Source organism: Mastigoproctus giganteus, chromosome 5 (genome assembly GCF_048544385.1).
Source record: "Mastigoproctus giganteus isolate SK-2022 chromosome 5, ASM4854438v1, whole genome shotgun sequence".
NCBI lineage: Eukaryota > Metazoa > Arthropoda > Arachnida > Uropygi > Thelyphonidae > Mastigoproctus > Mastigoproctus giganteus.
In genome coordinates this window covers 99,774,927-99,789,484 of record NC_143579.1, presented here as the reverse complement: position 1 = coordinate 99,789,484, position 14,558 = coordinate 99,774,927, and the positions used below count along the sequence as shown (strand labels likewise).

At 34.8% G+C, this 14,558-nt stretch overlaps 1 protein-coding gene across 3 annotated transcripts in view; it reads right to left on the bottom strand.

Moving 5' to 3' along the window:
* Positions 1 to 2,669: 2,669 nt before the first annotated feature.
* LOC150085583 (phosphatase and actin regulator 2-like) overlaps positions 2,670 to 14,558 on the bottom strand; it is a 462,740-nt gene continuing 450,851 nt past the window's right edge. For 2 of the 3 annotated variants that reach the window (XM_090373361.1, XM_090373363.1), the window contains one exon: positions 2,670 to 3,346. Coding sequence is in view for 1 of the 3 variants with exons in the window: in XM_090373362.1 (XP_090229488.1) it covers positions 3,331 to 3,346 (16 nt within the window). In the remaining 2 variants the exon portion in view is untranslated. The remainder of the gene's footprint in view (positions 3,347 to 14,558) is intronic. The other variant, XM_090373362.1, reaches the window with a different exon arrangement.

Here is a 14,558-nt window from a genome sequence, read left to right as displayed (position 1 = left end):
ACACCTTTTTCGATGACCCTATATTACTAGAGGCAGTGTATTTTTTTTTTTTTGCTGATACGGTATAAGTTTCCATCATTGCATTATTTGCAACTAGTAATGTATGCAGTTATTGATGTCATTGCCTCAGTCAATCTGAATTTCAGTTTAGTAATATCTGTTGGCTATGGCGGCACAAACAGAGCATCCTGTACATAGCCTTACAAAAAAAAAAAAAAAAAAAAAAAAGAAGCTTTATAGGTGTTAAGTATGGAGATATAGGGGGATAGTACCACACATCTTTGTCCCATCCATTTTCCAGCTTGTGATAGTCTTGTATGTCCAAACAAAAATGAGGTGTGCTGTCATGTGGGAAGGTGAAATAAGCAGAATCTTGACAAAGTTGAGGCACAAACCACTTATTTATCATGACCAAGGAAATGTTCCCATTGATAATTTTTTCCATAAAAAAAAATTATATAAATTTTCTCATGTGAAATGTCACAAAACATGCTTATTTTTGGGGAGTCCTGTTCATGCTCAATGATTTGGTGAGGATTATTAGTGTTACAGCAATTTACTTTCTTACTCAAATGAAATGTGATATGTGACAACAAAACTCATGTCACTTGCAATATTATTTGGTTTTAATGCTTACACTAATTGCAACTTATATGGCTTTCAAAAGTACTTTTCCACATATACAGCAAGACTGTTATTGTTTGAGGCACACTCAACTGGTAACTACATCTAAAAGTGGACTTTTGCATATTTCGCTGAATGACTTCTCTTACACATTACACTGTTTCACCTACCGCATGGAATAACTCAAACTCTTCCTCTTGCAGGTACAGCCTGTGCTTACAAACTGCTTAGGCCAATTGTAAATTGATTTAGATTGTGATAAATTTTTTTTGTTGCATGTACTGAATTTGTATTTGCAAACTCCCTTTTTCCATAGAGAAGCCATTTTACAATACATATCACCAGTGAATGTGGAATTACACCACTGGCAGGAATTTTATAAAAAAATTCAGGTTATCATTTTGTATTTGAGAATTTATTTCTCATTTGCATGGCTGGTATTTTGTGAACATCAGAAAATGTTTACTTTTTTAAATCAATTTGTATATGGTAGGGCCCATGGCTGGTTTGTAATTTGTGATTTGGTTTTTAGGAGCATTAGCAACTAAGGCCATATTGCTCCGGGATATGCGGGGGTCATTCCCAGACCTTTTCCGCATCCTCCGTATTTGGTGGTGACGGGCTCGAACCCTGGTTTAATCAAGAAGCGTGTGCTACACACTGCTGCTCCTTCCCACCTGGCTACGGAGGTGCCGCCCATGGCTGGTCAGATTCCAGACCCCAGCTGAAAAGTGAAACATAGGCTTTTTTTTTTCACTTGTAAATGCATATAAAAACCTAATAACATGTTTACACTATCATATGCTGTAAACAGACTGAATAACAGTCAATAAAATGTGCCTGACGCCCTTCTTGGATTTGTTTGCTGAGCGCATCATGCTGAACATAATGACGATGGAAAACAGCCATATTAGCAGAATGCCAAAAAGCTGGGCCCTACTGTATTGGCATTATATGGCACTTAAACTGAAATGATAAAAATATGTAGTGATCCCTTGCATTTAGAACCAATTCCACTTTTTTAAAAGTTCCACAAAATATGAATAAAGCTACAATAAAAATTGAAATAAGTCAGTATTCTTGATCTGTTAGTAAACATTTCACACTTTTTTTTGGAGCAAAGCTTAATGAAATAAAATATACTCCTGGGATGAACCATGGCAATTTACTGGCAACTGAAATTTTTTATTTAATGTTTCAACTTTTTTTAGCATTATAGTAATTACAAATCAAATAACTGCACACAGGTATACAAACTTCTACAAGGTTAAGGCAACTTTACTGCAAAAAACTTTCAGCTTTAGCCACTTCCCACCCATTATTGTATATCCGAAATATTTTATAATAGCAAATATCAGGTTTGATTAAAAACTATTCCTGTCATCTGCTAATTACCCTCATCACATTTTGATAGGAAAAACCAGACATTTTCATAGTTTTTAAAATAATGTAGCCACATTCTTGAAATACATTTCATTTAAAGTTTTGCATCTATTGCCTAAGTATATAATAACTTGATGAAGATGATGATGATGATGTGCATATTGACTACACGAAAGTAGATACAAAAGGTATTATTACGAATCGTATTTACAGTATTGAATATAAAACAAATAGGGAAGAAGCTTTTTTTTTTTTTCCAATTTCCAGGCATAGGTTTTGTGTACAACAGGGGAATAAGGATTCAGACAGTTTCTAATACAGAATCAGTCTTTCTACAGATTCTTTCACTTGGTCCCAGCATGCACAATGCTGTGTCCCCCCCCCCCCCATGTTGGGGTTAAAAAAAAAAAAAGCATGGGAAATTTTTTTATATTGTTTTCTCTTTTACAGTGTTATATCTACAACTGCTGCATGTATTTCAAGTTATCTGTCTGGTCTGTAAAATTCACAACCATTATCTGGCAACTAAAAGAATGGGATGAAGACAATATTGTATTTTTATGAAAATATACAGTGCAATAACAAATATAAATGTAGGAGGCACCAAATATACATAATATGTAGCCATAAAGGTTTGGCTCCGAAATATCATCGAAATTATGTTGTTCTTTGCCACATCTTTAAAACAAGTGGACTACCAAAAAAATATCTACATGAAATCAACAACCAAAGTTTTTTTGTAAAAAAGTAACAGTAAAAAACAGTTGTTTCTCAGTCTTTATACACCACAGAAATAGAAACTGTAGATTATCTATGCACTATAAATGCATCCCAGTTATTTGCATTTAAAAGTGTGTGAGTATCGGGGAGAGACTGCAGCACTGTTCTGCTTGTTTTAACAAGAAAATGTAACCAGTGGAAGCCATCCAACAGTACCAAGTTCTGATATAATATATCATCATCCATGCAACCAACAGTCTTTGTCTCAGTAATTTGGTCCTGACATGATGTTTCTCCTGACGTGCAACAGTAATGATAAAACCATTTATACATGTTTTGTCCAATGTGCACAACACTACAGACCCTGTCACGAAACATCAGAGTGTATTGGCACAAATTAGCAACGGTAAGCCACGTCCTCACAGATGATAAAACTGTATCTGCAAATGATGGGCTGTTGTATAAAATACAAAGCAGTAAAATATGAACTATCACACTTTCCAGTATTCCTAGTCTCCTCTCCTGACTACAGAAATAAGGAATACAGGATCACCGGCAATATATAGGGATAACAAGAGAAGAGGCAACTTATGTCACTTATGATCATGGGCGATGAAACCTAGAAGAGATTATTAAAAGAGAAGACTGAATTTTTTTTTATACATTTCATAAAACATCCTTTTTATTCAAGCAGAAAAAGTTTAAATATTCTTAAGAGCAATTAAATTTAAACAAAACAAAATAAGATTTTATTTACTAAATGCACACAGCAAGTCACAAGGAAAGAGCAGACTTTAAAAGTCAATAGCAGCGATCATTATTGAGGGGGAAAAAAAAAAGGTTGGTTGTCTGAATTCTTAAAAATAGCTGTGGAGAGTAACAAGTAATAAGCACTCATGTTACTTAAAGTGTCTGTTGCTCATCTGCTTGTTCTTGTTTATTTTTTACTGCTCAAAACTCCAGAACTACTTTTTTTTTTTTTTTTTTTAATTCAAGCAAACCTAGTTTGTTTGAATTTAAAAAAAAGTTTTGGGCTCATATTTATATGACTTGTTTTATACCACTACCAAGTTTCCAAAGCTATGATCTATCCTCCTGAATTACCCTGCATACATGTGCAGATAACATACAGCCTACTAAAATAATATTAAAAATAACTTTTGGTGTGGGGGTACCTCCTATTAAATCAAAATGAAATAGCTAATCACTTTATGCACAGCTGACACAAAGAACTATATAGGGCAGACTGAAAAACACAGCTATTCATTTAAATTAATTCTCCCTTGAAAAAAACTTTCCTTGGAACAGAAACTTCATACATGAATTTAACTTTGTTGAGGATATACTTTAATATTATTTGGATGCTGGGCATTTATTCAGCATTTTTCTTTGTGTAATGTTAGACCAATATTAATGTTGATGTAATATTTAATCTCACTAGCTAATATTAAATGAAATTTTTCTGCTTTGTTTGTTAAATACAGTAGAGCATTGATAATTTTAACTTACTGGGACCAGGGGTAGTTCGGACTTCCAATTTGTTTGGATTTTACAACACTTTTCAAAAATACCATTCCAGAGACTAAAAAAAAGGATTAGTAAGTTCAGAAAAAAAACACTAAATATTTTTATTGATAGGTAACAAAAAAAAAAATGTAACTTTCAGCCACAATGACACAATGTATGAGCCTTTAACGAAAATAATTACTTATTTTTTGCTGCACCATTATCGAACTTTGTTTCTTTGCTGCCAGATCCCTCACTCTTTTCAGCAAGAGTAGTTGAGTTGGACAGCATTCAGTTTGTTTGTTAATTTTCATGTATCATTTAATTTTGTTAATTTGTAAGGTAATAACAGTGTAAATTTGTGCTTTATATCTTCATTTTTTATAGCCTCTGAATAGTATTCCTCTGGTTTTCGCTTATTAGAATCAAAATTCAATTAAAAAATGTGATCACAATAACTGGCACTTATTGTAATTATTTTATGACACCAGCATAAAAAATAAATAAATGCTGGCTTGTTCGGATTATTGACATTTCGAATTTTTGACGCTCTACAAATAATATTTCTCTAACACAGTTTAAAATTAATCATACAGCTTCTGTCTGTGCAAATCTTAAAAAAACAAAAAAAAAAAAAACCATACTTCACTCTTTTATTCTGGCTCACAGTTGCAGTGTCATTACTAGATATCAGATAATAAAAAAAAAAAATAGTGCACTAAAAAAATAGTGTATGCAATAAAATATGCACAAAAATGCTATTATGATATTTATAATTATAATCATATTATAAAAATGCTATTATAATTGAGTTACAAATCACAAAAGGTTTTAGAATAAGATCATCATTTTACAATTTGCACCTGGAATAACCTTTGTTACAAAAAACAATATATTTTTCAACATGGTTCATTGTAAATCTTGATTGTATAAAATCATCATCAGAAAATGGTCTTTCTTCACCGACAGAGGCCTTGCAGTAGCACAGTGGTTATAATTACTGGCCTCCCATATTGGGTGGTAAAGGCCAGGGTCACAAAAGCATGTCATTGACAAGGAATATTTATGGCTTTTTCCATAATAAGGCTGCATTGTATTTTTTTTTTATCCCAAAAACTTGGTTTTTCATCCAGAAAACAGTAAACTAACCAAAGAGTACATGCACTTAGAGACATAATATACTGTTGCCTCATAGCCTTACACTCATTGTTTTGCACTTAACACACTACACCACACCACTCCAACAGACGTGACAGTGCCAAATTTAAAAACAGAGCCTTCAAAGCTTGTACTTAAAGTGGAAATTCCTGTACATTACCATCAACAAAATCATTATTTTTCTTAAATTATGAAACATTAAGTTCTTTCTTTAAAATGTTATCAAATTTATAGTGAGTACAGTGGTCTCAGACAGTTTTTAAATTCTGTACAGCGGGATCAACTGCTGTACAGCGGGATCAACAGTAAATTCTAAGCGAGAAGCATTCAAGGAATTAATCGTGGGTGCTACTAAAAGTTTCATACCTATTAAGAAGTATTGTTCAAGGTTTAGGCCTAAATGGTTATCAAATGAACTAATGAGACTCGTAACTGAGAAGAAAAATGCATGGGATGCATATAAATTATCAAGCGACTCAGAAGCCTATGGCAGATATAAGCTAGTCTGTAATCAGGTCACAAAGGAGGTTAGGCAGGCGAAGGCATATTATGAGAAATCTTTAGCAAAAGATGCTAAGAAAAACAGATTTCTTTACTTATATAAACTCTAAAAGGAAGAGGATGAGTCTGATTGGTCCACTTGACATTGATGGTTCGACTGTTGATGATCCTACTCAGATAGCAAACAAACTGAATGAGTATTTTGCATCTACATTCACACATGAAGAATTATTAAGGTTTGAAAATGGCAGAAGGTTATGTTATCAAATTGTACCAGGGTACTTAATGATTTTATAATAACTGAGAGCAAAGTGGAGGAGAAATTGTTGAAGTTAAACATAAGAATAGCACCTTGGGTGGATGGGATCTATCCAATTATATTAAAGGAGGCGGCAAAGCAACTAAGCAAACCCTTAGCCATAATTATGAGAGCATCCTTGGACTCAGGGGAGGTTCCCACGGACTGGAGATGTGAAATGTATCCCCAATTCACAAAAGGGGATCAAAGGGTGACACGAGTAATTACGGAGCAGTTAGTTTAACTTCTGTTCCGGGTAAAATAATGGAGTCACTGGTTAAAGATGCATTGCAGGATCATCTAGACAAGACTGCAGCAATAATTCAGACACAGCAGGGGTTTGTTAAGGGGAAGTCTTGTCTGACCAATTTGATTGGTTATTATGATGTGGTTACAAAGGAACTGGATGCAAAAAATAATTTTTATATCATATACTTGGATTTCAGGAAAGATTTTGACACTTTTGCGCATGGAAGACTATTGTACAAATTGGAGCAGAATTGTATTAAGGGTAAGTTGCTACAATGGATAAAAGGATGGTTGAGTGGGAGAAGACAGAGGGTGGTAATTGGTGCTGCTCTTCGTGGACTAATGTTATTAGTGGAGTCCCACAGTGTTGGGTCCACTGTTGTTTTGTATATTTATCAATGATATTGATGAAGGTATATCAGGCTTAGTGCTGAAGTTTGCAGATGATACAAAGGTTGGCAGGGTTGTTAATGGCAGTGTGCTACTGCATCTAGATAATTTGGGCAGATGGGTTAAGAAGTGGCAACTGAAGTTTAACCTTGACAAATGCAAAGTACTGCATATGGGTAGAAGTAACCTGAGAGAAAAGTACCAACTGTGTGGTACTACACTTAGGGTGGTAGAAAATGAAAAAGACCTGGGAGTAATTGTGGTCAGATATGAAGTTTTCTGAGCAATGCAGACAGGCTGCCAGGGCAGGTCATGGGGTTTTGTCAATGATATATAGGAATTTTGCTAGCAGGGAAAAGGAGGTGATTGTCCCTCTGTCCTTGAGTACTGCGTACAGGTCTGGAGGCCTCATTTTAGGAAGGATGTCAATTTGCTTGAGCGTGTACAGAGAAGGGCAACAAGATTGGTGAGGGGAATGAAGGGATCCTCTTACCAAGAGAGGCTTAAGTTCTGCAAATTGCAGTGGCTGGAGACTAGGCACCTGTGCAGTGATCTTACTGAGGTGTATAAGGCCTTGAATGGGTTGAGCACGCTGAATTCTGATGGGCTCCTTCCACTTGTTCAAATTACGAACCTAAGGGGGCATAAATTCAAATTAAGAAAGGACAGCTGTAGAATAGATGTGCGGAAATTTGCCTTTAGCCAGCGGGTGGTTAATTGCTGGAACAAACTTTCATCTGTTGTGGAAGTTGATAGGTTGAATAAATTTAAGGAGGAACTGGACAGGCATTTGGAGGGAATGGTGTGATTTTTTTTTTTTGGCTGATGCTGAATGAGCTCATACACTTGCTTTCTTCCATCATATGCCACTACTACTACTACTATTTCTTATTTTCTTTCCTATGTCTCCAGGGCTGGTTAAGATTTGTGACTGAATTTTTCTCTACCCATCAATTGCACTGCTCCAAGAACATCCCTGCATTTCAGGTTCATTTATAGAGTTGGATAACCAAGCAAAATGGATCCCGATGAACAGAGTTTTCTAACCAAAAATCTGACCTGACCCTGCTCAGGTTGCAGACAAATTGAATAGGTATTTTGCATCTACATTCACACATGCGGAATTCTTTAGGGAAGGGAATGTTAGAAGTTTATCAAACTCTAATGAGGAGCTAAATAACTTTGTGTTAAATGAAAGGAAAGAGGCGGAGAAATTGTTAAAGACAGACATAAAAAAGGCACCAGGGTTGGGTGGAATCTATCTGATTATATGGAGGTAAGCCAACCCTTAACCATAATTATGAGAGCATCCTTAGATTCAGGGGAGGTCCCCCATGGACTGGACATGTGCAAATGCATCCCCAATTCACAAAGGGGATGAAAAGGCAACATGAGTAATTACAGACCTGTTAGCTTAACATCTGTTCCAGGGAAAATAATGAAATCACTAGTTAAAGAAGGGAATAATACTTTAGGAAGGATGTAAATCTGCTGGAATGGGTGCAGACTGGTGAAGGGAATAAAATGTGCTCTTATCTAGAAAGGCTTGAGTTTTGCAAACTGCAGTGTCTCAAGACTAGGCACCAGCAGGGAGATCTGATTGAGGTGCTTTAACCCTTCAATGAATTGAGTAAGCTGAATGTTAATGTCATTCTTTCACTTGCTGAGACTACACACAAGGGGGCATAAATTCAAGTTGAGGAAGGATAGATGTGCAGAAGATAGGTGAACTGTTTAGGTTGGTTTTTTTTTTTTTTTTTTTTTTTTTTGACTGATGCTATATAAGCGTGCTTTCTTGCATCATTTTCTATTACTACTATTATCTGAAATCAGCTGTAGTATATAAAGTTTACAACTTTTTTTGTAGACCCAAATTTTTGATTCTATAAAAAGAGAATAGGCTCTGGTGAAGCGAAAGGCCACGTTTCATATCACTATGCATGCAGGGCCTTTTACAAAGATTTTTTAAAGAATTAACTTTAGAAGCTTTTTATAATTATGTCTTAAAATACTGTCTATTGACATTAAAAATGTTTTTACTGGTGTTATTCCAAAAATTTTGTAACAACAAACCGTCATATGAAAAACTTTATGGAAGTGACGTTATCTTCGGCTTCGGCCAAAGCAAATTATTGTAACTTGTGTGTGTGTGTGTGTTATGGGTGTTTAATGGTGCGTAAACTACACTGGCTATAGTGCACCTATTGTAACTTGTATTGTTGGAATCATACTTGTATGATGGCAAGAATAATTTATCTTCTACTGGACCAAATTTAATGAAATTTTGCACAGCTTCATCTTAGTCTATACTAGAGGAAAAACTTTAAAACCTCTGAAAATTGCAGTAGTTTTTCTAGGATAGTAAAAAATATGAACACGTGGTCAAGGAAATTTTCTCACATAATAAATGGGTTAATGCCGATGTATAGCATATCATTGGAAAGCTAAATTTAGAAACAGAAATAAAGATTTTAAGATACAAAAAAAACTTTCGAAAACTGAGAAATGCATTAATTCAAAAACGCATCTGGTTTCAAGTCATCTGGTGTTTTAATTTTTTTCTTTACAATTAAACTCTGAGGCTGGAAAAGAGTTCTGCACATTTATGAAAACATTCTTCAACTCGGAAATGTCATCAGATCTGTTGATAAATACTACACGTAATGGGACAACTACAGATAGTGATACACGTAATGGGACAACTACAGATAGTGATACACGTAATGGGACAACTATATATTTAGTCGTAAAATAAAATCTCTTCAATGTAAAAATTATATATCCTACTTTAGTCAATACAGACCAATAGTTTCAGTAACTAATATGTAACAATATAACAATGTTTTTATTAATAAAATAAAAACATTGTTATATCACTATCCAAATTTTATTAATATGAGAGAGAGAGAAAAAGGGAATCACCAAGAAAGAGAAGAATGATATCCAGCTCAGGACCCTGGGTGTGCCAAGCCTATATTCACCAGATGTGAGCCCCTGGGGTTATAACTTTTTGAAATCCATAAGAAGATAAAGTAAAAGTTTTAAAAATTACATTAATAATTAAGATATGCTCAGAGGAGGAAGAAGTGCAAATGAGAAGAAACTAAAACTCAACAGTTTTAGTTTCTTCTTGTTTACACAGTGATTTATGGATGACAACCAGAGGATAAAAGGGTGCACTTCTTCTTCCTCTGAGCATATCTTAATTATTAATGTACTTTTTAAAACTTTTACTTTTATTTTCTTATGAACTTAAAAAGTTATAAATACAGATTGAGGGGTGAGTACTGGACGAATTAAGCTTTCGCTATAAATTGTGAGAATTAACTTTATTAACTTGACCAAAATTGTGCTGAACTGTTTCTGCAAACTTATGTAATGGTGGGCTAAGCAATATACAGGGCAGCATCACTAACAAAAATGCAGACTTTATGGATGGATTCACAGGTAATAACTACAAAGAATCATTGACAAATCGCAACTGTGCAGTGATTTATGCTTCTGAGAACCTTATAAGCAAGCAAATGTGGATGAGAAGATTCCCTGTCCAATTTATTTTTACATAGAGGCATCTATGCAAAAATGCCCACTGTTTCATCAGTAAGCATCCAGATGCAGTTTCTCAAATTATCTTGATGAATTTCACAATTAAGACAATTCTTTAGGATAGAATCAAGGTAATTCTTTCTCAAAGTGGATTGTCTGGAATGTTTTGATTTATACAATATTTTTTTTTTCAAAAATTGAAAACTTTATTGCTTAACTTATTGAAAAGGATATTGCTGCTTACTACGGCAAGAACATGGATCCTTTGAAAAGTTACTTTTCTTCTCTCTGAGATATGTGCATTGGTTAAAAGTGACTGATCTGGCAATTCTCCTTTTTTTTTTTTTTTTTTTTTTTTTGCCATAACGTGCAACGTTGTTTTTCACATCTTTGGTTAATCTGGAATTTTTTGCATGGAATATTCTTTTCACAAAACAACACAAATGTTAATACTGCCATCCATAGTGAACTTTTTGTGTGATGGCAATCTACACTTCACATGTTGGCTGATCTGGAATTTTTTGCATGGAATATTCTTTTCACAAAACAACACAAATGTTAATACTGCCATCCATAGTGATCTTTTTTGTGTGATTGCAATCTACACTACTACAAGTTTGGCAGAATATTTGATTTTTGGCATTTTGAATGCTTTCAATGACTGAAATAATGGTTTTGTGTTTGTTTAAAACTATTTAAAGAATATAAATATCAACATGGGAAATGCTGCTATATATGATCACCCATATATAGTAGCATTTCCCAAATTAAAACATTCTGTACCACTTACAGAACCTCAGCCCTATCAGTGTTTTTAAACAGGGGTGGTTCCAATTAACCCATTACTGCTTATGAAAAAACTTCCTATCAAAACACATTTCATTCAATATTATAGTGAGATTATAAGTCAAGGAAACAAACAATACCAAAATTTCAAAGTAAATATTTATTTTTTTTGGAAAAACAGGTGTCCTCAAATGGGGACATTAGGCAGATAAGTGGTATTTTTCGAAGCAGCCTTTTCAATGCACATTGTTTTCTGACAATTCTTACATGACCACCTAGCTTTCATATGACAAACACAACATTTTAATTGTCTATCAAGTTTTTCTGGAAAGTGATGGCCTACACTAATTTTCAGGGAACTTCAGGTTGAAAAGCTTCTTATTGATGCTGCATCATAATAATAATAATCTTTCAAATAACTCCGTACAATGCTTCAATGAAAATCTAATCGATTCACTTTTATCTCTGCTGTCATTCAGTGCAACTTCCATGCATTAGTGATAGTCATATTTAACTTGAATGTAAACAGGACCCACCACGATTTCTTGCCTTTTATTGCTATCATGTACAAAGATATACAGTAATACCCCAAAGTTATGCGATAGGTGGGTCCGACAAAAATCGCTTAAGTCGAATTCGCGTAAGTCGGGGTACAACTTTGCATATAAATACATATAAATTTTGTTTAATTGGGACCAAGGACTAACAAAAACACGAGTTTAAAAGAAAAATATTTAATAAAATTGCAGTTATTTATACATATTAATACAAATTATGTATTAAAAAAATAAATGAGTTACGTAAAAAAGTTATTTCGACGTCGATGGCTTCATAAAATCTAACAAATTCGTATGATGACACAGCGCCTTCTTTTTTTCATGCAGAATTTCTTCGTAGCAAGCTAATAATTTTTTATTCCTTGCTTTATAGCTATAACGCATTCTTCGTTGGAGTCTATGTTTTCTAAAATTTTTAAGAACTTTTCAATTGAGCTGAGACCTTCTGTCAAGCTTGCAATTGTCATGTGTTTTTCTGGTGGAACTGGGTCTGAAGTGTGGATAATTCAGTGACGTTTTGCTCATGCATCTCTATGAACTCATTCATTGTCAGCTCCTCACTATGTGAATCCAACAGCTCGTTGACACCATCACCATTGACTTCCAAATCTAATTGCCTGGCAAGATTAACAACTTCTTCTATCATATGAGCGACATGATCAGTTTCTGGCGTTGTTTTCGTCTTTTTGAAAAAAAAATGGACAAAGTTTCTTCCAGACATCAATGTTTTTTTTGTGAATTTCATCCCAAGATTCTTCAATGATTCTTACGGCATCTAAAACATTGAATTGTTTCCAAAAGTCTTTTAACAGATATCTCACTATTTTGTCTCATAGCTTCATTCAGATGTGCAAACAAATGCTTCGTGTAGCAGGCCTTGAATGTTTTGATGACTCCCTGGTCCATCGACTGAAGCAAGCTGGTTGTGTTTGGAGGCAAAAACACAACTTTCACACATCGGTCGAAATTAATTAGGGTGGCAGGAGGGTGACTGGGTGCATTGTTAATAAGAAGGATCACTTTAAATGGAATCTGTTTAGACTTGCAATAACATTCGACTTCGGGTATGAAGTGGTGACCAAACCAGTCCTCAAAAACGGAAGCTGTCACCCAAGCTTTATGATTTGACTTCCAAATCACTGGTAAGCTAATTTTAGATATATTTTTTAAAACTTGCAGTCACCAGCTGCATTCCTGCTGACCATCACTGTCAATCGGTCTTTGGAAACCTTAAAGCCTGGAAAGTTTTTTTATTTGTGAAAACGATGTAATTTCCGACAAAAGTTGAGCACAAATTTGAACGCACACACATAAATATGACAGTTGGAATGCAAATTCTTGTATATGTGTGCAGCTCATGCGGCAGCAAAGTTGAATTTTGTTTTCATCTTTCGCTCTTACTCTCCGCCGTTGTGCCGTATATCGATAGCATATGAAAAACGACCTTGAAGATAGTGGGCGGCAGTGTTGCCAAATGAAAAAATCAAAAACCAAGTAACTCCGAGTTCGCGTAAGTCGGGGTACTACTGTACATTGGTCATGTGTATCTATGCCACCCATTCCGCTATTGTACGATGCAAATGATGCAGGTTGTTCTACACTGACCTTAGCTTTTGCAGTTTTTGACAAACATTTTACGTATTGTAATGGTTCAACAAAATCATAATTTAATAAAAGAACTTAAGATTAAGAAAATATATAAAGAATTTAAGATTAAGAAAAGAACATATGTTGTTATCTTTCCAATTCATACATAATATGCCATTTATGACATCAAAACTATAGTCATAAGTACCTCTTTCCATTTTTTTTTCATTTCTTTAGATGCCATCTCGATTGTTCCTCACAGTGCCTGTAGCTCTTATTTTCTTCTTTTTCAAAAATATCATCACTGAGTATATTGTAAAATAATTGTTGAAGAAAACTACGTGGTTTGATGGATTTGGCACATTAGCATTAGTAGAGGCACATGATGCAAGAAAGCAAGCTTATACAGCATCAGCCAAAAAAAAAAAAATCCTGTCCCATTTCACTGATCCATTCATTCCAAATGTTTGTCTAGTTCTGTCTTGAATTTATTTAAGCTATCAACTTCCACAACAATAACAGATGGAAGTTTGTTCCAGCAATCAACTACCCACTGGCTAAAGGCAAACTTCCACACATCTATTCTACAATTGTCTTTCCTCAGTTTGAATCTATGCCCCCCCCCCCCTCAGGTTTGTAATCTGAACAAGAGGAAGAATCCCATCAGCATTGAGCCTGCTCAATCCATTCAAGGCCTTATACACCTCAATCAGATCGACTCGCAGGTGCTTATAGACTCCAGAAGCTGCAATTTACAGAACTTAAGCCTTTCTTCATAAGAGCTCCCCTTTGTTCCCTTCACCAGTCTTGTTGCTCTTCTCTGTACTCGTTCTAGCTACTCTACTTCCTTCTTAAAATGAGCCTTCCAGACCTGTATGCAGTATTCAAGGTGTGGCCTGACCATTGCCTTTTACAAGGGGATAATCACCTCCTTATTCCTGCTTGCAAAATTCCTGTATATCACTGAGAAGATGCCATGACCTACTCTGGCAGCCTGTCTGCACTGCTCAGAAAACTTCATATCTGACTGCACAATTAACCCCATGTTCCAATAAATCAATAACCACTCTTGCACCTACAGGTATACTCTTCAAAATTTTAGTTTCTTTGGTTGATTTTCTGCAATAGATGTCAAAAGTGTAGCAAATTTCAAGAACTACTTATCATCCAAATTTTGTAAACAAACCTCACTAGTTTCCTCTTGATAAATTGTTTGGCTGGATTATGTCCAAAATACTTCACCATTGACTTGT